Source organism: Amblyomma americanum, chromosome 10, assembly GCF_052857255.1.
Source record: "Amblyomma americanum isolate KBUSLIRL-KWMA chromosome 10, ASM5285725v1, whole genome shotgun sequence".
Taxonomy (NCBI): Eukaryota; Metazoa; Arthropoda; class Arachnida; order Ixodida; family Ixodidae; genus Amblyomma; species Amblyomma americanum.
Genome location: NC_135506.1, coordinates 53,170,094 through 53,196,776, shown reverse-complemented (window position 1 = coordinate 53,196,776; position 26,683 = coordinate 53,170,094). Strand labels below are relative to the sequence as shown.

General features: G+C 45.9%; 1 protein-coding gene across 1 annotated transcript in view; it reads left to right on the top strand.

Annotated features, from left to right (window-relative positions):
* Positions 1-9,903: 9,903 nt before the first annotated feature.
* Positions 9,904-26,683, top strand: part of LOC144107127 (ATP-binding cassette sub-family C member 4-like) — a 75,987-nt gene continuing 59,207 nt past the window's right edge. Inside the window, 2 exon segments of the mRNA XM_077640117.1 lie at positions 9,904-10,207; positions 22,906-23,055. Of these exon segments, the coding sequence (XP_077496243.1) occupies positions 10,190-10,207; positions 22,906-23,055 (168 nt within the window). The 5' untranslated portion in view covers positions 9,904-10,189.

Genomic DNA, 26,683 nt, shown 5'->3' with positions numbered 1-26,683 from the left:
GGGAGCCTGTTACGCGCTTTCCTTTCCTGAAAGTCAACAAAGGGCTTTGACTGTGAATAAAACAATAAAAACTCGACTGTTTTCTTCCTTCAAGCGGGCCCTGGAGTCTGTGAAGTGCGCCGGGAATAGGATCGAGCCGAATATAGCAAGCGGAACTTAGGCCGAGTATGCACGGGAGCGTACAGATGCCCAACCGGGCAGTCGCCTGTGAAACGTCAAAGTGGGCCTGTAACTCAGTATCTTTCAGCTGATATTGCCAATCAGTATTCGCGTATTGATGCGGTAAGCCGGTAAGCATAGATGTAATAATTTTTAGAGCACTTAATTTATTTAATAAACATTTAGGCGGAACAACAGGCGGAACATTCAGGCGGAACTGACATTTTGTCCACGGCCTCGGCCGTGATGCAGCTTTCATGTTGTTTTAATTCCTGTATCTTAGCCTGACGGGCCGTTTCCGAGAAGTAAGCTTTTCTGAAGTATAATTTCGAGGCAGGTGACCAGCGAAAAGAGGAAACTAACATTTTTTGAAGGCTACGAGTGATACTGCAATATCGGCGCTATGATGTGTAGCCGGAACACGGCCATATCGCTTTGTTTGTCAGGCCAAAGGCGAATAGATTTTTCTGGCGAGCTACTTTGCCTGATCTCGAAACTTGGTCGTTATTTTTAAATCGAGATCCTTTACCTGACGACCGTCAGGTGCTATTGATGCTATCGACGGCGCCCAGGCTTTATTTTTTTTTCAGTTTGCGCGCACAAGATCACCTGATAAACAGTTCCGGCTGTACGCCATCCTTGTGTGACGTTTGCAAGTTTCTTCCGGCTTTGGAGCTGCCGTCCAATCCATGTGATAATACCTACAATATCTCGCTTTCCAACCATATGAGTGTTGCGGCCGCGACAGTTGAGTGATAACTTTCTTCATATGAATAAAAATGAATAGTGTTTAATTCAACAAAGGGTTACGTTTAAAGGGAGACTGTCAAGTCCCCCTGCATCAGTATATTACCGCGTTGTAGTCTTAACAGGGCTATTTTTACTTATTACAAGGATTTCAAAAACTTAGTATACAACAAGAAATGAAATGCGGCTATCGCAATCAGTGGCCGTTCTCATGAACTGCAATAATATAAATTCCAATTTTTCACACGGATCGGTGATGTGAGATTGCACTTCCATCTACTTTCAAGGGGCGGTCTTGGGGTCTTTTTCAGTGTCTGGGTGCATGAGCTCGAATCAACGGAGGGGTGGGGGGGGGGGGGGGGGGGTCTGTTTTAAATTTGAAATGCTACGCCACAAATGGGCCTCCAACAGCCGACAAGTATGCACATCGCCAGGAAGGAGTAAATCAATTTGTACTACTAATAAAAATTGTGTTTTGTTGCATCGACCCAGGCAATCGTGCGCCAAACTCAAAGTTAAATGGGTTGGCTTTCGGTGTGGAAATAAAATGCCTTTCACGGGTCGCATATCTCGTTTACAAGGTTTCGTTTATTTCAGAGCATAAGACGAGGGAAACTTCAAGACCTTTTACTACTAAGAGTGACTACTAAGAGTGAAATTGCGCAGAATGCGCTGTTCATAAAATAGTAGCAAGCGCTCTTTTATTTTAGCATCCAGTTTAGCACATCAGTATAAAATTTGGTTAGTGATGATCCCTTCTCTCAGGAGCACTTGCAGCTGGGCGTGTTGGTGCATATTCAGGAAAGACTGGAGCTGAAAAATATGAACGCATATGTAGCGAGCGAACGGGACGAGCGCTGTACTTTAAACAAGCTTTGTTGGAGGGAGAGCGGTTATGCAGCGGTTATATATAAATATATATATTTATATACGGTACACGTACGGTACAGACCGTGCTCATGGCAATTTAACGTTTCTGCAGGCTAAATGAAAAGCAAGTTTTTGCAGCATTAGCGCTTTTCTTGATGTTTTTCTCAAATCAAAGCAATATGCTAACATTCACAAAAGAAAATTAACCGCGAAAGTTTATACTTCTGGCAAAAACCATAAACTTCAACGGGAGTTATCCTGCACCAAAGACTGATGCAATTTTTTTCGCCCATTCGTTGTTTGCGCCTGTTTACGTGTACACAGATTTGTTTTTTAGATGTTTCAATAATACCCTGAATAAAGAAATAATGCCCTGAATTTCGAACTTGTAATTGTGACAATATACCTCTGTGATTACGGTTTTACAATTTAGGTGCTACAAACGACCAAATATGGGATGTTCACAACTTCTATGCAACATTTACATTAGGCATTGCTTCGTTAGCCTCGGCCGTGATGCCACTGATGAAGAAGCCTTGTTCAATCTCAATCCCATTCCCACTCACCCCGACACATTCATTCGAAGACATATCAAAGAACAGTGCAACGTCGAACTATTAGTCATGATGAAGCATTTTTTTAAAGTAGTGACGGACTCCCAACAAGTCTGCAGGGGCTACCTTGCTGGAAAACCTCACGGATGGGCGAGCACATTATTAAGTACACTCACACTCACACGCAATAACATGGACACCTGGTCACGAAGGACTATTGCCGGAAACGAGGTAGCGAATGATCCAGCACGGGGTCCCACAAACCGGGTAGATCCCCATTCCTTCCTCACCCCTCTTCTAGGACCCTATGGTGACAGACTAGAACACCTTAGGCTAGAAAAAGACATTTCCCACCGCTACACAAACAACTGTCCCCCTCGGATTCCATTGGCTGGAAGAGAATACAAACAAACACATACCCGAATATTTGCATTTTACACTAGATTACACCCACACAATACCCAAGTTACTGTCCTTGGGGCTGAGCAAGCCCCACGCTCTACCGTATATCTTATCTTGGGAATGCCAGGACAAAAGTTTATAGCAGGCAAAAAGTTTATAGCGTCATAACCGACACACGAGCAGTGGGAGGAGGCCCTGACCAGCGAAAACCTGGACTAGCAAGCCTGGATCATCCAGCTAGTCCACCAGCAAGTCAGCTGCCAACAGCGGAGCCCTGGACTAGGGGCCCCGACCAACCGGCTCCTGCGACTTACTCTATCCTAAAATAAAGTTTTCTCTCTTTCACTCTGTCCCTGCCTAGTGCCAAGTTTCCTGGAATCCATGCAACGACTGTCCCTCCGTCTTTATCGGGGAAAGCGGAAATTTTCGGGGATGTATAAAAGAACGTGAAATGGAATTTAGAATGCGGCAGATAACATAACGCATTCTTGCTTACCTGGTGAGACCGCCGGTCACGGGATAGGTTAGGATGATGCAGCGATTGTGGCAACACATAAGAATGGGCTAGAAAGAATAGCTCTATGGTCTTTATTGATACAGACGATGCCCAACACAGTGAAGGAAAGAAGGCACACTGCATTGTATCGTCAGAAAAAGCATTACGAAGGATGCTAAATGCTATATAGGCCGCTTTCCTATCCGAGTCTAACTGTAACGAAGGGAAATGTCAATTTGCTTTTGCGCTGTAATAAGGGAGCAATTACTCATTTGCATCCATCGGAGCGCAGCCATATGACTAGAAAAGAAAGCTATTCAGCTTCCTCGGAAACTTCGTAGGAAAAGAAATTCTTCCTGGTCAGGGGATCCAACACTGAGCTTGCATTGTTCTCTATGCCAGTATTCGCATTTAAAGAAATTCAACGATTGCTAGATGCGCGCATATTTCTCAATGTTTCTCGTAAATTTCTAACGAATTAAATTTGAGATTACACTTACGTGTGACCAGGCGACGCCCTTTACATCTACCCAGCGTGACATTTTAGTGGGAGGTCACTACTTCGCGATGTCAAAACGGCTCACCAAGTTTGTGTGAAGCTTGACCTTGAGGGTGACCTCGGCCAAACCATAAATAGAAAAGTAAATTGTACCGCGACTGGGTCTCGAACCCGCGACGTTGCCAGCAGATCAGCTTCAATGGCCATGGCACAAGAACACTATGATATCGCCGCACCCGACCAGGCCTCGTGTTAATGCAGCCCATTCTCGCGCTGTGCAGATCGTCGTTTCATACACTAATACTACTATGGAACTAATATACAAAATCTTGCGCTGTGCATTGCAAATCGTCGTCTTCGTAACCTGATACTACTGTAATCAAGAACATGCTCCTGCGCCGACGTCAACTACGACAATGGTCTTCAGGCGGCCGGCTGACGCTACTGCTGGAGAACTGCCTTTTGTGACCCTGCCTCTCACCCCGCTGTTTCACCGATTACTTGCGCAAGTCTTTGTCGCCGGCGCTTCCCACGTCACCAATAAGCAATTTTTCACTAATACCGAACTAATATCGTTCCCAGACGGGCCGATGACCAAGCAAAGCAAAACCATGAGCCAACGAGGCTAAACGCATTTTTCCACTCGTCTACTCGGTTTACCTACGCTAAAACCCTGCCCAATTTCTTCTGGCATTCATGCCCATGAGTAAGTGTAAAGAAAGGTAATAACCCTATACTTCGTATACGTAGAGGCGGGAAAGCGCGCAATCAGTTCTGCTGTTCACAGAGTCACCAAGGTCTTGGAGTCACTGTGAGGAGGAGGACTAGGTGAAAAAACTTTATCTAAGGCCAGAGGGCCCGTAGAAAAATTGCGGCGAGTAACGTGAGCAAACTCGGCTAGCAGCCTCGCGAAGGAAAGTAACGATTCGAACACTATCGGACAGATAGCACGTGAACTGTAATCGATAAATCAGCAAGACCGCAAATAGAGGCAGAACAGAAATGGGGCATGTCACTCATAGTTTGGTGAGGCTCATTTGAAATTTTTATCGTTTCTTCTTTTCCTTGTGGCATGGTGTTAGTAATCACTGATAAGGTGTGAGGATGCTAAAACGCAGCGATTGTCGGGTGCAGATATTAGACATAAGCGGCAGCGAAGGCTCCCGCATCACGTTATACGGCTTCAGTGACCTGTTGGACGGGAAGGCCGTCCCCTTCGTCGATCCACGTCCCATGGGAAATGCGTGTGCGTGCTGTGGTGCTGTGCACTGCAGAGTCAAGTTGGCGAGGTGCTTGCACGCGTTCTGCCTGCCTTGCAGCGAGAGGATATTGCAGCTGGACGCGCGTTGCCCGCTTGACGGCGAGGTGGTGTCCTTCAAAAATCTTTCGGCTTCTTGCCTTTGCAAGTGCCGCACGATGCGCTGCTCTAACGCAGCGTATGGATGTGAATTCGAAGGTAGCAGCTCAGCCGAGTTGCAGCACCACGTGCTGTCAGACTGCCGGTATAACCGCGTGATGTGCAAGAACTGCAAAAGACAGGTACTTGGGTCTCAGCATCACGACCATAACCAGGTGTGCTTGCAAAGAGAAGTCGCTAGAGCCGGCTTTTCTAGAGACACAATCTTGAAGAAACGCGTAGAGGTAAGCGTCGCAAAATATGTGTCCGACAGTTCGGCACGTGCCTCTGAATCGGCGGAAGCAACAGTGCAGTGTGTCCCGTCGAAAACAGCGTCAGCCCAGGAATACGACGACGAAGCGAATGCAAGTGCCACGGAGCAAACTCCTCTCATGAAGCCAAAGCACTTACTTCGCACTGGCGACGACGTCGTCAGGCTCGCCAGACAGCGGCCCCCTCTCGTCAGGCAGCCACATCACGTCGAAAGTGTGGCTGAGTCACTGGCCAGTCCCGCGTCTCCTGGGACCAGCGGCGGAAGAGCTGCCGGGACGCGTGGAAGCTCGTCGCCCGCATGCGGGGAACAGCCTACGGACACAAGCGAGGTCCATCATAAAAGAAAGTCTCCGGTTCGACCCAAGACTTTGGACTTGGGAAGTAGGCGCCCCCCCAAACTGACGGCATCGGCACTAAATGCAGCTTTGGCAGCTACTGCCCTGACGTTGCGGACTGACAACAGAACGGCACCCACGGGTGACATGGTGAGCTCGCTTTCGATCGCACTAAAAAATATCTCTTGCAGCGCCTCCGATGCCTCTGTCACGCAGGAGGCAAAGAAGGCTGAAGGTGGCCGAGTCTTTGGTGCGGGCACAGCTAAAATTACTAAGCGCTCGCCCGGGCACTCGATAACCCACCTACAAACTTTGAACGAATCCGAGAACGAAGATTCTGAGCAAGAGGAACAGCCTTGTCAGTTCAACGCCCTGAGTGCACAACGCACTGAGGATCGTTCAGAAAGCAGTGCAGCTGTCGGCAGCTGGCAGAGTTCGCACGAAGCCAAGGACGCATCCCAACCAGACATGACAGGGGCACTCGATAAGCGAAAGCTTGGGTACCGATGAAGGTGGTGCAGCTTCTAATCCCAGCCCGACCAGAGCGGCTGGGCCGATGGAAACGCTCCTATTATTACGCCATTTTCGCAAGGCCACCTTCACGTTCTCCCGGCGTCTCAAGGGCCAGAAGCGCTCTCGAGACTGATTCTATGGTGTACATGGAGAGTGAGAGGGACGTCATCTACGGCTACACGTTCCGTGTGGCCTGCCGGTTCCAAGGACTCGGCGGCTTAATCTTGGTCGCGTTTGGATTCTCCCTCTGCTCGGGAGAGCACGACAACTTGTGCCGTTGGCCATTCGATATGAACGTTTTCCTCCAAGTGGTTAACCCTCGCCAGGGCGCCAGGAACATGCTCGTCCAGCTACGTCCGCGTAAGACGGTGGCAGAAGGTGCATTCAGCAAGCCGCAACTTGGGTGGGATAATCCGCGCTGGTTCAGTCAAGATTACGCCTGGGCCAACATTGTGAGAGCCGGGTATGTCATGGAGGACGCACTACGCGTTGAAGTGTGGTTCGAGTGATTGTCGCTGTGGATTCTTAGACGGTGCCTCTACCTGAGGAAATGGTATGAACGCTGTTCATCTCTCTTATCGTCCATTTGTAAGGAAGACTGTGTGCGTATGTTTTATCTCACTGACGCGCTCATATCTGAATAAATTTCAACAGTGAGCTAACATGTTTTTTTCTACTGCCTCTGTGTTCGTCTTAAAAGCCCCCCCCCCCCCCCCCCCCAAAAAAGTATGCATTTCTACCCGGTGAATTTACCATTCAATTGTGCCTAAAGTGCTTCAGGACTGATCCTCTTAATTAAACCTGCAGTATTCAGTATTGTTTCGCAACGTTTATATAGGCCAAATATTCTATTTTATAGCAGTTTAACGTCCCAAAGCGACTTAGGCTATGAGGGACGCCGTAGTGGAGGTCTCCGGAAATTTGGACCGCCTGGGGTTCTTTAACATGAACTGACCGCACAGTACATGGGCCTCTACCATTTCGCCTCCATCGAAATGCAACCGCCGCGGCTGGGATCGAACACGCGTCTTTTTGGTCAGCAGCCGAACACCGTAACCACTAAGCTACAGCGTCGCCAACTATTCCGTCCAACCGTATCAGGTGGTTGCACGGGTCTACTGCTCGTTATGTGTGCCAGCTCGGCCTTCACATGTTCAGAATTTCTATTTCGAAAAGTGCGTTTTGAGCCTTTCGCTGTCACAGGACATTTTTCACGTTCCTTTCGCCCCGTCTTTCGATCTAGAGAGAGAAAGATAAACAGAAGGCCGGAAAGACAGAGGATAATCAGGCGATGTCCACGTCTAGCAGCTGTAGATCTTTCTGTGCAAACTGCGAGCTCATGACAGCGACAGTCTAATTACAGCTGCGACAGTATTGGTTACTGCCAAACCATGCACCAGTCCAAAACAACATCGGCCGGAACAAGAAGTTTGGTGTCGGCGCGTTTCACACTTTTCCAGTTCCTGTGTACAAATGACTGGTTAGCAGCGCACATGGCCTCATCGTTCTTTCCACGCCTAGAAAACTGGTTGACGAGGGAGGTGGCGATTACGGGCTAGGACTAGGCATGCGCTTGTCCCAGACCAAGTTTCTAATTACGATGTCGCAGTAATGCAAGGGCCATCAGTAGAATTGTGCAATTTCTTTCTTTTCCTTTTGCCATGCGGTGCTCATGCCACAGTAAATAAAATGAACCAACGAGAACAGTAGTTTCTTCAGGTATGACGGCACTACCAGGCAGAGGAAATACACAATGGTGGCGCCGAGTCTTGGCGATACATGTTATGTATTGCTGGTTGTAGAAACAAATCATCACTTTTTCGAAAAGTTGCAGCTCGCACTCGCCGCTTGCAGAATATATGCATTCGTAACTGGCCGCTGTAGGTCGGTGTTATCGATCAATCCGGTATCTGGGAACGCAAGACAACCAGTGTCAAGCTAGCGGCGAGTATTGATATGGGGCGCGAGTACTTAGTTACGGAACCATTTTATTCGTTCTTTCTCTGTAGTGCAAACGAGGTGAGTGGGTACGGAAAATACTTATTTTTTCTCCTGCTATCAGTTCGAACAAAGTATTTGGCGACGAGATGAATCCAACATGTAAGATGCGACGGCCTCTTACACGCACTGGACAGATTCTAGGACCGTTTCTTAGGAGAGCCGAAAACATTAGCTCATCCTTTCTTCTCTGTCGGTAGGTGAAATATCTTCAGCGTCTATATGCCTGTTCTGTCTGCCACGCATGCATGCAACACTCTTGGAACACTTTTTGCAACACTTCGTGCCACCAGTAACGTAAATCCACGAAAATTTCAGGGGGGGGGGGGGGGTACGCGGTTCTCTATCCCCTTCCCCCCTCACTCCCCGTCCTAACATACCCAGATGCGGGTATAATCCGAAGTATCGACACAGCTCGCGCCGTCAGCAGAAGCCAGCTGACAGGCGACGAGACAGAGCAGCAGATTCGATATTCGACGAGAAAAGGCTACTTAACATCCCCAAGCGAAAGGCCCTTACTGTTCAGCTACAAACCCTGCATAGTGCCCCATGCGCGCAGTTAAATGTGTCATAATGCGCCTTATCGCGTAGCGGTGAATGCTTTCAACTTGAGCAAAATGGTATCTTCGCCGGCGTTCCTGACCCACGAGGCTGACTAATTGCAGACACTGTATTTTCGGACAAACATTGCGTAACACATGCGGATTTGGTCCTCGGGGTTGCGAATCCCTTTCTTGGATCTGGAGAGTGTTTGGCATTTGGAAAGCTACCAGACCTGCACGAAGGGGAGCTCTCTCCTTATTTGAATTCGATATGATTCCATATTTGTCAGTCTCGAGTCGCCTTGAAATGAAATTCTCGAGTCGCCTTGAAATGCAAGTAAAGCTAGGTCCATAACAATGCGCTCGTAGTGCGCTGGGACGCTATGCGATATCATTGAAGCCTCGCCGGAGCAAGCAGCCGCCGTCCGACGTTCGATGTAGCATCAGTAATTGGTTGGCGTAGGGTGTGACGTCAAAAGGCCACGTCACATGCGGCCGGTGTGGAGGCGAGCGTGACGGCAGCTACGAGCTGCGCCTGGGCGTCGATGATTGGTCGGTGCGGAGTGTGACGCTATGCACCACGTGACAAGGTGCAAGCGTGCGGCACCTCCGCGATGGCGGCAGTCGGCGGCTGCGCTTGGATATGTGAGGCGACGAGGCTCTATGCTATCGCACTGACACACGTAATTGAATTGAATGGTAATAGCATCGGGATGTAATGCTGTAATTGATGCAAGGCACGTTATCTTCCTTCCATGGATCACTAAATATAATTGCTCATATTAAAGGACAGCTGAAGTCAAAACACCCGGAGCTGATAATGAGGTCACAACGGGGGCAAACTTACAGAGGAGCAAGAATATGAAGGTGCTGCAAAATTTGCCCCGTTACACTGAAAAACGCAGAGGCGTTTATTCAACTCTGACCACTGCAACTGTCGGCGGGAGTTCACGTTCCCCGCACTGTCCGAAGAGGCGACCACATGTGCAGAGCGCCGTTATTAAAAATGGAGAAAGAATAAAAAAGACATCGGCGCAGCGTTGCACCCGTCATGCTCCGACATCTGCGCCCGTGACAGGCCGGCAAAGCTGGCGCAGCCGCAGAAGCGCTAACCGCGAGGCCCCAGTGCGTCGCACAAAGAGGCGAGTGCTGCTGGACGAGAGATTCTTTTTGGGCGGGGAATCACGTGCGTCATCGGCGTAGCCAACGGCGAGTCCTGTTTTCGGACGACGAAGAATGGAGCCGACGGTTCCTCTGTGTGCGTTGGCGATCACTCGGCCGATCCCGTGGAGCTAAACCATAGAAGCTTTGCGACTGCAGGAAGTGCGAATGTGTCGTCACTGAAAGCAGGGCGCTTGAGGGCCTGGTGCTTGCATCGGGTGCGGGCCTGCTGGCTGACAAGAAAATGGATCTTCCAGAAATGGTGAGTGGTTTTAAGTTACGCGATTTAACGAGAGGCGCCCTTGGCTTCATCAATTCTAATGACGCCAAGTCTTTTAGAGAAGATGGGAAAGGTCTGCTGTAGTGTTCATAAGCGGCCTGAGAACCCGAGCGCTACTGCCACATAGTGCGGTGCAAAGCTTGATAGGCGTTCCAATAGGTCGAATCTGTTGTGAAACAGCGTCAAAGATGGCGGGATTTTAAGGGTGAGGATAAGCGCAGCCTTCCAGTTTGCACATCTTTTCTTTAGCGCTGTTTCGTTGTGAACGTGTAGCAATTGGCCTAGGCTCATGATTTACTGATCCAGAATACATCCCATTTGGCTGTCTTTTCGAGTAACTGACACGCATGAGTCCGTGCGCACGGTTCTTTGGTAGGTGACGTCCTGTAATCAGGGCCTTAAACAATAGTTAGTTGTGCTGCAGGTACTAAAAAAAAGGAGGAACTGTTTAGTCGCTGCTAGATATGTTCGATTGGTAGTGTATAGTACATGCACGCTACTGTACATGGATACGGCTGATATACTCCCACACAAAATATCCTGGCATATATACAGTGGAACCCCGTTATAACAAACGGCCTGTAACTCAATAATGGATATAACGAAGAAATGGAGATTGCCCTTTAAAGCTTGATCAACACGGGCTATAACGAAACTACAACTATAACGAAATAATCTCCAGGCCCCTTCAAATTTGTTATAACGGGGTTCAACTGTGCACTCAAACACAGGGCCTTCAGAGGGTATATAATTAGTCCTGTGTCCCTAAAAAGCTGAAATGAACATTTCTCCAACGCAACACAAAGGTCATGCGCACGCAGAGTTGCAGGAAAGCGGTGTCGTGGCCTATTTGGTGCTCGTGAACGGACCCGATGGCACTATTTCTTCGCACTTCTTTGCATTCCACTACGTAGCTTACCTGTTTTTTCAAAGTCCTGCTATTCAACGATGTCGGAGTAGAAGGAATTAAAACCGCCGTAGTTCCCCAGCTGTCATGTGGGGTGCTGAGTGCTCTGCCGCGGCGGGCTGCCGACAAAATTATTGACACTGACGACGAAAGCATTCCTTCGATATCCATTTGTGTATGTTCACTTTTTCACTGACTGAGTACACACATATGACACCGTCTACAAGGAATTATTGAAGTGCACTGCTTTTGGAAAATTCCCGGGCCACTTCACCTACAACAGCGATATTATGCTGCCACTAAGCGGTGATACAGACGGGTACAGACACTCTTCAATGTATGATGCAGAGGTGTGCCTGCAAGGTTACCACAGGTAACAGCTGCAAAGCGATGCCCAGTCAAATAACCGAACATGCTCGACGTCAGTGCACGTTAAAGATCCCCAGGTAATCGAAATTATTCCGGAGCCCTCCACTACGGCACCTCTTTCTTCCTTTCTTCTCACTCCCTCCTTAATCCCTCCCTTACGGCGTGGTTCAGGTGTCCAACGATATATGAGACAGATACTGCGCCAATTCGTTTCCCCCCCCCCCCCAAAAAAAAACCAATTATATACATAAACAAGTTGAATACAGTGTAGCGACGAATTCTTGTCGAAGGAAGAAAAGATGCGTCTTTATGGTACGCAATGCAAAGACAATGTACCCCGAACCGCTCGGTTGCACTGCTCATATTTACTTCCGCAGGGCGGTTTCGGGTGTCTTGTGGCAAAGCGTGAAAAGGGTGTACTGTACACGCAAGTGACACACACTGCAGCGCGCTGTTCGTTTCCAAGAAGAAAACCAAGGCTGCCCGAATTTTAATGAGAAGCAGCTAGCGAAGGCAACAGTGCAACGCATACGATGTGAGCAAGTCGGTTCCCATCATCCAAGAACACGCGGCCCACGGAATTTATCGCTGGGATCGAAACGACGATGACCCCGCACTGTCAAGCGGCCGTAACTTTGTGCTTCAGCTGCAACTGTGTCGCCTTTGTGTTCTGACGATGAGACAGCTCGAAGTTCCAAGAGCTGAAAGGACTCTAAAGCAGTCAAACCAGACTTGTATGCCCTCCGTTTTGGTCACGGGTGACGTGAATGCTGACGCGTTGGTGAGCGCGCTGTATGACAGAAAGCTAAAGATTTTGAGAGGATATTGCCTGTCTGGTTGGTTGGGTTTGATAACTCATATTTAATTGCGAGACATCTCCAACGGCAACTTTTTGTTTTAAAAAAAACTGACATTTTAGAGCCGGCTCGGCTCTTTCTTCAGGTGCGAAGAAGACAGTTTGGCTAGCAGCTTTATGTATATTGAAAGGGGGGGGGGGGGGGGGGGGGGGGCGTCGACCCGAGGTTTTATTTAAATATTTTCCGCTATTGCACTAAAATTCGTGACGTCAAAAGCGAGATGACTCTGTGATCACTTTTAAGATATGAATGGCGGTGTAGACTAGTAGTAGTAGTAGTAGTAGTATGTTTATTTGGCCATATTATATACAATATGCCCTCGAGGTGAGGCTAAAGGAGGTAGACCAAGCATACCTCCTGACAAGGCCTACACCCCGATCACACATCATGGAAAACGGGGGCCGAATGGACAAAAGATAAAAAACAATGAGCAAACATGATCACAATAGAAAATAGTTAATGATAGACAATACTAAATATCAATTAACAATAAACGAAACATTTCATATTATGCACATTCAAAAAAAAATAATATAGGAAACAGAACACAAACACACACTCAAAAAAAAAAACCAAGTATACAGAATTAGCTGAAATTTAACCGGGGGGGAAAAGAATCGTCAGTTTTTTCTTGAATGCAGACACACTATAACTTTCTAAAGCAATCTGAATAAGATACTGGTAGGCATTACACAATGTTATAATTTCATAATCAGTTGTTTGTTTACCATAATTTGTTCTGGGTCTTGCAGTAGATAGGGCAACGGAACGTAGACCATACGCAACGTTTCTTGAATTATAAGTATTAGAAAAAGAGCTAAAGTCATGCTTGACTTTATAAAAAATGTGAAGAGCCAAACTAAAATTGTATGAATTAAAGAAATTGCGAACATGAAATGTTTCAAAAAGATTTGCTTCAACAGATGAACTTGAACTTAATAAACGTAGAGCTCTTTTCTGGAGAGAAAGCAATTTGTATGAATCAGTTTTGTTGCATGTACCCCAGACTAGGTTGCAATACACCAGGTGAGAATGAACAAGGGCAAAATATAACTGTTTTTTAACTTGTAATGGGAGGAGATGTCTAACACGATAAATAACATAAATAGATCTGGCCATTTTTAGTCTAATGTAGTTTATATGATCACTCCAACCCAAATCGCTACGAAAAAACACACCAAGGAACCGGCAACTATGAACTTGCTCGATGTTAAAGTCATTAAAAAATAGTTTGATGTGATGATCTAATGGTTTGTTTTTTGGATGGAAGAGCATAAACATTGTTTTGTTTACGTTTAATTGAAGTTGATTTACATAGAGCCAAACCGCTAACTCCTCAAGCCAGGCATTACATTGGTGTTCAATTACTTGGAGACTGGAGCCGGAAAAAAAGACATTAGTATCGTCGGCATACATCATGATATTAGGAGTTAATGGAATGTTTACAATGTCATTAATATAGCGAATAAATAAAAGTGGTCCCAAAATTGAACCCTGAGGAACACCGAATTTTATCATACCAAAACTGGATTTTACATCATGAATCTTAGTGTACTGTATCCGTGCAGTTAGATAACTTTCCAAAAGTGAATTTGCCACTCCACGGATCCCGTAAGTCTTTAATTTATGGAGCAGTATTGTATGTTGCACAGAATCGAAAGCTTTGCGTAGGTCAAGAAAAATTCCAACAGAAAAAAGCTTAGTTTCAAAATTGTTAATTATAGAGTTTTTAATATCTAACAGAGCAGATTCTGTTGATTTACCGGCCTGAAAGCCATACTGTTGGGGGCAGATAAGATGTTTAGCTTGTAAGAAATTGTTTAGTCGCCTATAGAGTACACGCTCAGCTAACTTCGAAAACAGTGGCAATACCGAAATAGGACGGTAATTATTTGGGTCATTTTTGTTGCCTCCTTTGAATAAAACGGTAACGCGCGCGACTTTTAATTTGCTAGGGAATACACCAGAAAGTAGCATTCTGTTACAAATATGCGTAAGAGGGCCAGCAATAATATTTACAGCACATTTGATAGGAAAAGCAGCAACTTCGTCATCTCCAGGTGAGCAGGTGTTCCTAAATGAATTAATGATAGAAATAACTTCATCCACTGAAGTAGGGGACAAAAATATAGATTCAGTACTGCAAGAGGGTAAGTATGAGTCGACAGTCCGGGTTGAATGACATTGAAGGGCTACACCGCCTTCCATCTCAACCAGATAAGGTGCCTGTGGTTCTGATCCGTTTTGCCAACCGATCCACAAAAACAGACTGGATTTCAAAGCGCAAAGAATGCGAAGATGACATTCGATTCTTTGATAACCTGACGGCTTCTAACAGGAATTTACTGTGGCTCGCTAAAATGAAGGCTAAGGAAATGAAGTACGCTTTCGTCTGGTCTAAGGAAGGAAAGATCTACGCTCGAAAGCAACCTGGTGCACGAGCCATCAGGATCGCTTGTGAGGAGGACATTGATAAGATGGTTTAATCACTGTTGCTGCGAGTCTGCGTAGTACGTCTGCTCAACAATGGCTTATTTTACTGCCGAGTCATTCACCGAATTTCTAAAGGACGGTGCTTACAATCCTCGCAACACACTATCTCTTTACCACTTGAACTGTCAAAGCCTAAAAAATAAATCAGAAGAAGTAGAAGCTGAATTAACTAAACTGAACTTTAATTTTGACCTTATTGCCTTCACTGAAACATGGTTTACCTCAAATGCAGATGTCAGCGAGTTTCCTGGTTACAAACCCATTTCAGTATTTCGAGATGGAAAGCGTGGTGGTGGTGTATCTTTATATGTGCAAAATTATTTGTGCTTTGAGGTCTTGTCGGATTATTCACTTGTTTGTACTGATTTTGAAACTGTCTGCATTGTTTTTCATAGAGTTGCTATTATGGTTGTGTATCGCCACCCTCAAGGAAATTCTGACAATTTTTTTCGCTTCATTGATTGTTTTCTGAAGTTTGCAAACCAAAACAACTGGCGTATCATTGTGCTAGGTGTCTTCAATATTAACTTTTTGGAGGATAACGCTCTGAAGATTAATTTAAATGAAATAATGCTGTCTAATGGGTGTGACAATACTATTGAATTGCCTACTCGCATATCTTTGCACTCTGAAACATTAATTGATTTGTGCTTCACTAATTTCCCACCTCAGAGTTGCATATCCGGTGTTTTTTTTTCTGGTATTAGTGATCACTTGCCTTTCTTTTCACTTTTTCCTGATACGACCAAATTGAATAAACCCGTTCACGCTCGTAGAGTTAATGATGAAAAGAGCATCTCCAGATTTTGTCACTTGTTGTCTACAATTAATTGGGTAGATGTATATGGTGAAAATGACTCGTCCCGTGCTTATGATATATTTATTCAGAAGCTGCTTAAATGTTATTACGCCGCGTTCCCAACTCAAACTATAAAAAAACATAGAAAGGCTAGAAAAGAATGGATGACAGGAGCACTTTTGAAACAAATTAAAGAAAAGAACAAAATGTTCTCTCGTTTTTTGGAAACGCGATGCCCGGATGATTTAGTTAAGTTTAAGAAGTTTCGAAATAAATTAAACTCAGATCTAAAGAAAGCTAAATCTTTTTTTTATATTAATAAGTTTTCGTCAATCTTACACAATCCTAAATTACTTTGGCAAGGTATTAACGTTATTATAGGGAACAGGAAGAATTGTCTTCCCTCTGAGCTGAAAGTCAATGGGGTGAATTATGCTGGAGTTTCACTTGCCAATATGCTGAATGAACACTTTTTAGCTGCCGGAGCATACCGACCTTCTGCTAGCTGTCATTCAACCCGGACTGTCGACTCATACGTACCCTCTAGCCCCAGAGATCCGCACTAAACAAGCTGTTTTCGTCTCCCGACTATTTGCTTACAAAAAGGGCCGGTGCTGGCGATGCCTCTATTCTGTTTTAATACGATAGCATTAAAGTTTACGTCGGGAGCAAAATCCGCTGATTGGTAGAGAGAAGTCACATGACCTTGTGGCGTCTTCCGAACATGGCCAGCGGATTGTGAACAACCTGCCCACCGCGGCAGGTGGCAATTGAAATCAATGATCGGTCTAGAGAGGTCACGTGACCTTGTGACGTCATCGTGACGTCCCCACCGGGTTGTGATATATGAGATATATGCAAATGCCATCCCCGTCACAGCTGAGCGGATACCTGCTGCTGCAGCTAGCAGTCGGAACATGGCGGTTGATGACGCGAAAACTGCAATGAAACTGACGCACACACACACAGAAGTTGGAACAGAAGCTGCGACAAGGATGAAATCTAACGCTATCGAATTCTTGTGTTCAGGAGACTTAAGCGTCCCTATGATTCTTTTTTTCTCTTTTCTGGCTTTTAACAGCTGCGCACTCATTCAAACCAACCTCTTGGTCATTAGGATGCGGTAATCTGTCGGTGCAGGCCAATCTGTGTTGGTCCTTGGCATCCTTTTAACCCATTTCCTTGGCAATGCTAGCACACAGTGCGGAAATAAGAACATAATATATTTCTCGTGGACACAGAAGTTTTGCAAAGCATATCTTTTTAAGGCTTGATGCCGTGCTTTTGTTTATTGTACCAACGCAAAACAGCGCTGGGATGGGGCAATAAGAAAGCGACTGGACGAAGCACTGTCCCGTCTCCCTTATCGTCTCCCGTATCAGCACTGTTTTGCATACTGGCTCGTGCTGAGAGGGGCAAGAAGCACGAATAAGTTTTCGTGGAACGCGTTCGTTACTCGCGTGAGCATTTGTTCGAGTCTTGCTATCATCTCAAGCACCGTAGATTATGCTCTGAAAGCGAAGAATCATTGCGCACTGCTGTCAGTCTTCAGCTATTTTTCTTTCACAGCTCTCTCCCACCGGAGCGAAAAGCTATTTGAAAACGAGAATACTGAAGCGGATTTGCAGCTACGCTGTGAACATAGTATTGTTCAGAGCAGCATCAAAGAGAGCATGGTTTTGCATTGCCTTTCCACCCTTCATCTACGCATTTGTGGCCTTGACTCTATCCATCTATGTGCCGATATCTTTATTACAACGTCAGCTGCAGCCGTTCTCCGCAGGAAACTGCCATCATGCAGAGCCCAGGGCACGATGGAGGCTGTATTGCATAACATAACGCAACATGACAGCCGGAGGGAGTTCGTCGATAAGCTTCAAATTAAAATGTAAGGCCAATTCGCAATGCCATTTCCATATACCGTTTCCTGTTGAGAGGGTCGATGCTTTAGCAGATGGCGTCACGGTTGAACGGAGTGATGATATCGCCGGACAGCGAAAATGGCATGCGCCACGAATAAATAGAACGTGCTGCCGGCTATTACATTAAGAGGGCCGGGAATGGGTTGAAACATGTGTGTAGCTCCGAGCTTGCCCAAGAAATGCTTATATGGAGGCACCGGATTTGCTGAGCGCGGAATTTAAACCACCGACAGTTTGCGTTATGTAGCACGAGGCTGTATTCGAAAGCGGGCACTCGCATGTGTGACGTTCATTGTGTGTGCTACGAGGGTCCGCGTTCGACGGCGCGGCGTTGACGGAACCCCCAGTGGCTGCAAAAGCACTCAAGGGAAAACAATTCAGCTGGAAGAGAGGAGATCGGCGACAGCCGGTCTCGTTTTGGAAGCAGCCAGCACACATGTTTCTACTGTATATGGCTGCAAGCAACTTGAATGGGATTGCTTTCGGGCCTGCCGCCGTGGACCGCACGGAAAAGACCCAGGTGAGAGCTGCGTCCAATTACCGAGCCATACTCGTTGAGAGTGAACGACCAAAACGAAGGGGTTTAAGCACAACCGGACCCCCTTTCCATAGGGTCGGCACGTGTCGAACGCCGCCGCCGCCGCCGCCGCCGCGGGGAGACGGGCGTTATCTTTCCCAATTGCCGTGACCGTGCCGGGGACAAAGGGGCCTCGTTTCGGCGGGCCTGGCCCCGTGACAAGACGGCGGGCATCATCACCAACCCTCCCGAGCACATCCCAGGACAAGGGACCACTTTCCCGGCCTTTTAGTGACCTCGCGTTCCGGCCTTGAGTGGCGAGTGTCATTTGATGGAGAACGGAGGTCGGTGACCCGCGGGAACCGTCAGCGGGCCAGAGACCGTCTACCACCGCCGACGCTACCTCGACGACAACCTTCTTTCCCTCGGACTCAACACGTGACGGGGGCGAGATTATAAGTGCGGTGGTGTGTTTGTGCGCCCAAGTGAAAGCCCTAGGCCCCTCCCACTCCGGCGTGGGCGTCCTCACCCTAGGGAATGTGGGGATAAGAGGATGCAAAAATCGACAAGGAGTACGGAAGAGGGAACGCTCAGGACGACATCGTTCGCCAAGGGGGCCTTCAGCGCCGAAGCCCGACGGCGTGCAGCTTCTGCCAGCAACCGTTCGAGCTCAACTCCGGAGCCCCTCCATCGTCCCCATGAAGTCGTCGGCACGTAAGCTCGGACACCCCAGCCTCTGATGTATAATCAATAATCAGGTATAATTATTGAATATATCTGTTTGTTTAAACTGAGCCATACGGTGTCTCTTTGCCTCTCCGTCCCGTGTGGACCTGCGCATTATGGGGGGTCGTCACACATGTCTTACTCATCAAGAATGTTGCCCGACATCAATGTTGTGTTACTAATCGATGAAATCACGCTCTACAGGAATCTTTTAGGTTAAAACGTCAATCAATCAATCAATCAATCAATCAATCAATCAATCAATCAATCAATCAATCAATCAATCAATCAATCAATCAATCAATCAATCAACCAATCAATCGCTATTAACAGATTAATCAGTCAGTCAGTCTGTTAATCGACCATCAATCAATGCAGTGTTGTGTGCTCAAACCTTCATATCGCTCCTTTGACATGAATATAGAATAGAGCTAATGCACTTGAGTTACATTTGCTGTGATGGATTTGTACGGGAGGCTTTCCAGACTTATTGGCGCCTTACCAAAGCTGTAGTACTAGGAATAACAGTAGTAGTAGTAGCAGCAAGAATTTGTCTTAACAGAAAATTCAACGGCGTAATGAAAGTCTTCGCTTAGAAAAGGTAGGGACAGGCTGTTAATTTTCGCCTCGGAGAAGATGAAAACGTTTCTGAAAACGTTTCTAGTTTTTTTTTGTACCGACGTGAAAATTAGCGTCATAGATACGTTTCGGCCTGCGCATGAGGCATATGTCCATTTACTGCTTGGAAGTCATGGATAAACGGAATAGATTTCTTAGTTACCGTCAGTGCATTGAGTTATTGCTATCTACGTAACGCCGGCCTGTCACGTATCGCCGCACATCCCATTTTGCAGTGACAGATTGTATTAGAATAGAAACCGTTAATAATCGTTCCGCCATTGCACAGTTGCTCCACGGTGCCCGGCAGGCCTTTGCAGGAGTGTGATGATGACGATGAATTTTTAAAGCCAAAGGGAAGCTTTTGGCGAAAGATCGCCAATAAGAAATTGCGAACGCCTGATCAACCCTTAAGAAGCCGAACGCGACAGCGTTAGAAGTGACTTACCCCTCCTCCGCAACTCCAGAAGCACCATTACGGAACGCATGCATCCGTCTCGGAGCCTCTTAGTTTTTGAGAAGCGCTCCCTCTCCGCTCCTCTTCCCCCACGGCTACGTCACGCACCCTGTCACATGACACGACCCGCTAACCTCACAGCTAGCAACCCTAACAGAGAAGTGGAAACTTTCCACACACTCTTGACTGCTGCGCTGCTGACACCCTGCCAACCCCTCTGCTCTCCGTGTGTGACGTCATACCTCGTTCTCATTGGTTGACGTGTAATAAAGGAGCAATTTTTTTTGGCATCAACTCAACCGCAGCCATACAGCTGCAAAGAAAAGCTATACAACTTCCACGGAAACTTTGTAGTTTCTAGTGGTACTGCTCCGGTAAAGCTGTGGCCCTGGGTTCGAACCTTGGACCAGGAGGAATTTTTCTGTAAATACGAAGTTTCTGAGAGAAAGCTGTATAGCTTTCCTTTGTAGCCGTATGGCGGCGCTTCGCTGGATGTCAATGAGTAATTACTCCCCTGTAAAAGGTATCTAGGGGAATCCCCCCGTAACTGTATGGCTGTGCTCCGGTGGATGCCAATGAGTAATCACTCCCTTCTTACAACTTTACTTTACCTCGGGGGATTTCCTTAAGCATTCAACCATCATTGGTTGACAGTGTCTGATGTCACGACCGCCGCCGACCAATTCCGAATTAGTGCGACAAAGCGCTCGGCTTTTCCTCCGAACGTCAGCTCTAGTGCTGTCGCATCAACAAGGTTAAGTGCTGCCAGACAACGAACAGACAAGGAACATTGTTGCAGGTTTTCGTGACCTAAGGAAAATTCAGGGCGCGATATTCTTATTTTGTTCGTGGTTACCTTGTCCTTTCTTTGTGACTTCCACACTCCGCAATTTTATTGCAGGCGAGACCAGAGTTTTTCGCTCTTCGTAATACGAGTACGTCTCACTTGGACGGGTTCAATGTCTGAGCTGGTTTATTTGTGTTTCGACGAAAGCTCGTCGTTTGCCAGCGTTCCCTCCCACTTTCAGGTTTAAATGAATGCAGGACAACTCCAAACAATTTTCATTGTCATCAAACTTGACTTCATAGCTCTTTCCAGCTATTTTGGTGCTTGTTCGGCAGCAGAACAAGAAATTATTGCAAATAAATTCCCAGTTATAAATTTCTCCACCACTGAGTTTAAGCTCCCAACGTTAGGGCCAAAGATGTCTACGGCCAGCGCAGCACTATCGTCTTTTAAACGGTTTTCCATCCGTTTAAAGTAAAACAGTGGTGTAGCCTAACGGCGGGAATTTGCACACCAAAATCTGCCCTAGCATCGCTGCGGTTTACTTGGCGATACCTGCATTTAATGCGATAGAGCGTGTTGATTTATTTTTTGTGGAACATCGAATTTCTTCCCACGGCCAAGGAGGACCCAAGCTTCAAGACGAAGACTTCGTCCTCTACCGCTACTACTTCCTAAAGGAACCAATAAAGTTTTTCATTCATTCATTCACCGGCGTTTTATGAAAATTTCGTTTTGGGGGAAAGGAAATGGCGCAGTATCTGTCTCGCGTATCGACGGACAACGTCTCCACGGGGTATCAGTACTGTGTAGGCAGCATTGAGAGAACTGCGTGTGTTACTTTACCGATCATCGGGCACTGTTTATCTCTGTCAAAACAATTGAATCAATAAACAATGTGTTTCACCGAATACTTCTTCAATGATTAAGATTTCATTCTCAACAACAAGCTCCACAACATGCATCACCAGAGGGGAACTGCAGTGCTCGCTACGTATATCCTGGTATAGCTAAGCTAAGCCACTGCCAATTTTTTTAAGCCATGGTGGACTACGCGAAGATGATGCTTACTTTTTGCTGAAAAAAAAAACATTTTGGCGATGTCAACTACCTGGTATATGTGCGTGCGTGCGTGCCCGCGTGTTGTGTAACTACGTAACCTCTTTCATCCTTAATCACTGTCACCCTGAGTGTCATCTCAGGGACATGACAACGTAGCGTATGTCTCCCTCTCAGTTTGCATGGACTTCTACGTTCACGCGAAAATTCCCATGTGAAGAAGCAAAAGTTTCTGCCAAGAAACCATGTGTCTAACTATCACCCGGCTATTGTCAAGATGGCGCAGGAACAGCCAGGTGACGCAGCACAATTATCTTGTCTACTATACTCACTACTTTCCACACCACTGCTGATGCGCTCACAAAGCATTGCCGTTATCCGATTCCGTTCACTTACCGGTTTCTTTACCCACCGAGTGGGATTAGCAGTGTGCCTTGCTCACTTCTAACATTACCTTGGTTCGTTCAAAGTGCTGGTGCGCACCAACAGTTAAGCCCAAGTCTCTTTTCGGGTGTAACGGCGCTTTCGCGCTTGAAAACAGCAGCATAAAAGGTCACAGAACTAGTCGAAGAAAAATACATGACAGCGGCGGTCGAAACTAGCTCCTTTAAAACAAGCACATGCAGTACACACCTGAAAAGGGAAGGGCCAAACACTTTGTTGAACACATCAAGGGCATATAATTAGAGGAAAAATGCCTTTAATCGTCCGTTTGTCTGCCCATGAGCTTGCAAGTGGCTGTGTGCGGTCGCTATATACCTTACAAAAATGGTCTATATACAGTCTATAGGCTTCTTATATACTCTATTGCCTTCCTACAGATGTTTTTTTGTCTATTCATAGTGTATAGACTGTACATAGGAAAAAGTCTACTAAAAGTGTATGAACATAAATCTATACCATGTGTATAGACTGTCTACAGGATTTGTATTGCATACGGACTGTTCTCTAAGGCTTGAATATAGAGAGTCTATAGACTTTGCAGACGGTAGTCTATGGACAGTCTATAGACTGTCTAAAATTTTTTTCGAGGGCTTGCGCCTTCGCGCCGGAGTGCAGAGCTGAGTGAACATGCAATTTACGGGTCCCGGGATTGCATCCCGGCACCTCCATGACGAGCGTCTTGTTCTGCAAAAATGTCTCAGTGCACCATAAATTTTGCTTCACAGGCTCACTACAGCTCGCCACGGGTGGTGATCTCCGTGGTGCTCAAGTGGGTTGCGTTACTCTCCCTGCCTTTGGGCTGGCCGGAGCTGCACCAGAGGACGCTGACCTGCACCAGGGTCAAGTGCTACACTCTCCTGGATGTCGCATACCTGGTAAGAGCATACCATGCATCCATGGCCCTGCTAACGCTGCCATCAGGTCTACTTCTTCATTGGAGCTTAGCACGCTTACTTGACAAAATTTTAGCGCAAGTGTCTCTTCGCATGAATGAGAGAGACTCGGCTAAAGAGTAAACAAGTGCCCTCCATTTGTAGCCTTTAAATTGGGTATCTTCTTTAGATTTTCAGAGAATACCCTCGCGGTGAGAAAAACGAATACTCTAATCATAAAGGTTGCCATTATTTTTGGGCGTAATAATAATAATAATAATAATAATAATAATAATAATAATAATAATAATAATAATAATAATAATAATAATAATAATAATAATAATAATAATAATAATAATAATAATAATAATAATAATAATATTAATAATTGGTTTTGGGGGAAAGGAAATGGCGCAGTATCTGTCTCATATATCGTTGGACACCTGAACCGCGCCGTAAGGGAAGGGATAAAGGAGGGAGTCAGCGCACATAAATTTGGGAAGGAGAGCGCTCAAGCAGCGTAACTGTAATATTGATAAGTGTCATCTGTGAAGGGGCTCACGTTGTTTAAGGAGGCCGCGTGGCCGCTGAAGTACGTGCGCATTTTTCAAATTGTGTCAAGAACTGCACGGTACAAATGTAAAAAATAAAATTCTTTTCGCAAGAGGTGTAGCCGGCAGCGGACACAACAAGTCTCCTTTGTCAGCGAGCAGTGCCGTGAAAAATAGTGTTGTCGCTGATTGTTTTTCTCGTTCTGGCTTGTAAAGGTGTTCTGTCGGTACAACACCAGAAATACATATAAGACACAAGCGAAAATAACGCAATCACATCACTGGCAGCCGACATTCGGGGAAAAAGAAACTAAGGCTGTGGCTAACTGAATCCCATCACGATATCGTTGAAGCCAAATTCTTAAAATTTATTCTTCATAACAATTTCGTTTTATTGGTTTCTACGATGCTTATTTTGGTGCTTAGCTTATTTTGGCGGGCTTCCGAGCTCCATATTTCAAAAGCTGACAAATAAGGACACAATTTGCCCGCAACTGCCATCGAGCAGCGTAATCGCAACGAATACGAAGGTCTAACCTGCTCAGCAAGAGCTAATAATTGAGACAAGTAGGCGGCGAAATAAACTTGCAGCTTCTCAAGTTTTCTGTGTCGTTTTCATGAGTTCGCATCTTTGGACAAACTACAAATTTTCGAAAATTTGTTTTTATACTGCCCAAACAGAAATTACGTTGATGGTGTTTTCTAAAGCGAAAATTTTGTGTCCAACAAGGAGATACACTTATTATGCAGAGCTGTTAGGTTTTTATGATTCAGAAAGTCGCATGTCTAAATAAGACTGACATCCAAAAACAAAGTTGTTCCTAAGCGGTAGCAGAACAACAATCTACAGGTGTTCCCCTTATCTAATACGAAGGGCCTTTCTGGGGTAATCTACGTCGAAAAAGTGAACAAATTACTGGTACATTTAAAATAGCAGCTTTCCAAACTGACACACTTTCTAGATCAGTGCGATGAGAAGAACTTTATTGAGACTCAAGGTAAGATATTGAAAATTTGCCTCTGCCCTAATGTCTTAAAGCTGCATCATACCTGAAAGGTTAGTCAATTTAAATCGTACCAGTGGTTCAAAAGCTGTTGACCCTTAAGCCCCCCATCTCCCGTTAAAGAGAACTAAGGCAAGATATCAGCAAAACCGTACAGCTCCAGTTCAATAATCTTAATTCTAAGAGACACCACAGAAGAGTCGGGCTGCCACAGAGCACTGGAACAAACACCTAGATTCTGGGTCTCAGTAGTTTGGCTCCTGCCTAGTGGCCCGGTGAGGGCTAATTATAGCTGCGACCAGTTGCAGGAAGGCGCATAATTAGCTTGCTCGCTAATGTGGTGTGCCTGTGATACGTCTGGTCTAGATTGGATGTCGCTGTTCTTGTTGCTGTTAGCTGTACATAAAATGTTTATTTTTTTCTTGCTCGTCTAACACTATGGGCTTAATTCGTTCCTAGCCTTGAGATTTCACGCAGAGTGACCACACGTCGGCTTGGAACATTACGAAATTATTATGATTGTTTATGGTTATGGGGGTTTAGCATCCCACAGCGACTCGGGCTATGAGGTGACGCCGTAGGGGAAGGCTCAGGATAATTTTTACCACCTGGTGTGCTCTGATGTACTAGCCTTTCACCTCCATCGAAATTCGACCTCCAAGAACGGGATCGATCCCGCGTCTTTCGAGTCAGCAGCAGCCAAGCACTACAACTACTGAGGCACTGCTGCAGCTTTATATATATATATATATATATATATATATATATATATATATATATATATATATATATATATATATATATATATATATATATATATATATATATATATATATATATATATATATATATATGGGCATGTTCAGATAAGAACGGTAATCGAGGTTTTTTTGTTTTCAATTAAATTTTTATATGTGATGGGTAAATGTGTCCACACAAAGGAATGCACCTTAGTTTTGCAAGGAACTTCATGGTTTTCTCGGAAAAAAATCGTATGCCACAAGAGGTAGAGAATGTCGTTTTTGCCACTTCGCAAAGTTGCAAGTTTGGAGCATCACTGTATGCACAATAAATTGTTTCCGCGCATAACTATTTTTTCGGTACTTTATAGCAACTTGCACTATATGAAGAGTGGAGCGCGCGACACTTCCAATATGTTTCGCGACGCCGCCGCCAGGGGATGGGCGCATGCGCAGTCGCGTCGTGAAAAAATCCTGAAAGGCGCCTGGTTTGGCCTGTTCATTTGCGCAGCGGCGCCTCTTTGGCCACGCATCTACAGCGGCTCCCATCTTTGTGTTTGTGCATTTTGTTTGTGTGTTTTGTTTGGACGTTTTGCTTTCATACGCCTGTGGTTGCCGCGCTGCACATGTCCCCCGCACCGTCTTCTTTCCCTTTCTCTCGTTTCGCCATCTCCTTTTTTACCCCGTCCTGCCTTACTATACTAGTTCCACCCCCCTTTTTTTTCTTCTCTTTCTATTTTTTGCTTCCTCCCCCAATCTTGATTGTCCCTGTCTGCTCCCCGAACTCCCATTTTTATTTTTTCTTTAATTTCTTAATTCTTTAATTTGCTCTACCTCACCGCTCAGCTTCAGGGATTCCAAGTTACTCTGTGACCTTTTCTCTTGCGTAACATGCCCGCAGCCGCATTTATGAATACGCATTCTGTTTAGTGATTGATGCTACAACGCCTATTTTTATTTCATAGCAATATTGGTTCACGTGAGTTCTATAGGCTAGGCCTTGTGAGGTTTATGTCATCTGGTGGGGGAAACAGTTAAAAGCTATCACGCATACCTGGTGGTTGACGAGAAAAGTTAGCGAGCGGCCACCGCCATTGTGCACTCTGGAAGGTCGACCTGGCTCGGTCTTTGGACTCCGAGAAAGCGCGGGCCACGGAGGAAAGGGATCGGGCGTGCTCAGTGTCACTTATTTACGAGTAAAGGGCCTTATCGCCGAGGCAAATTCTTGCATAAGAAGAATGCAGTGTACATGCTTAGTCACAAACTTTATCGCAACCATAAATTTCCCTTAAAAAGGCAATTTTCTTACGCGCAAGTTTACTGTCGCCTAATT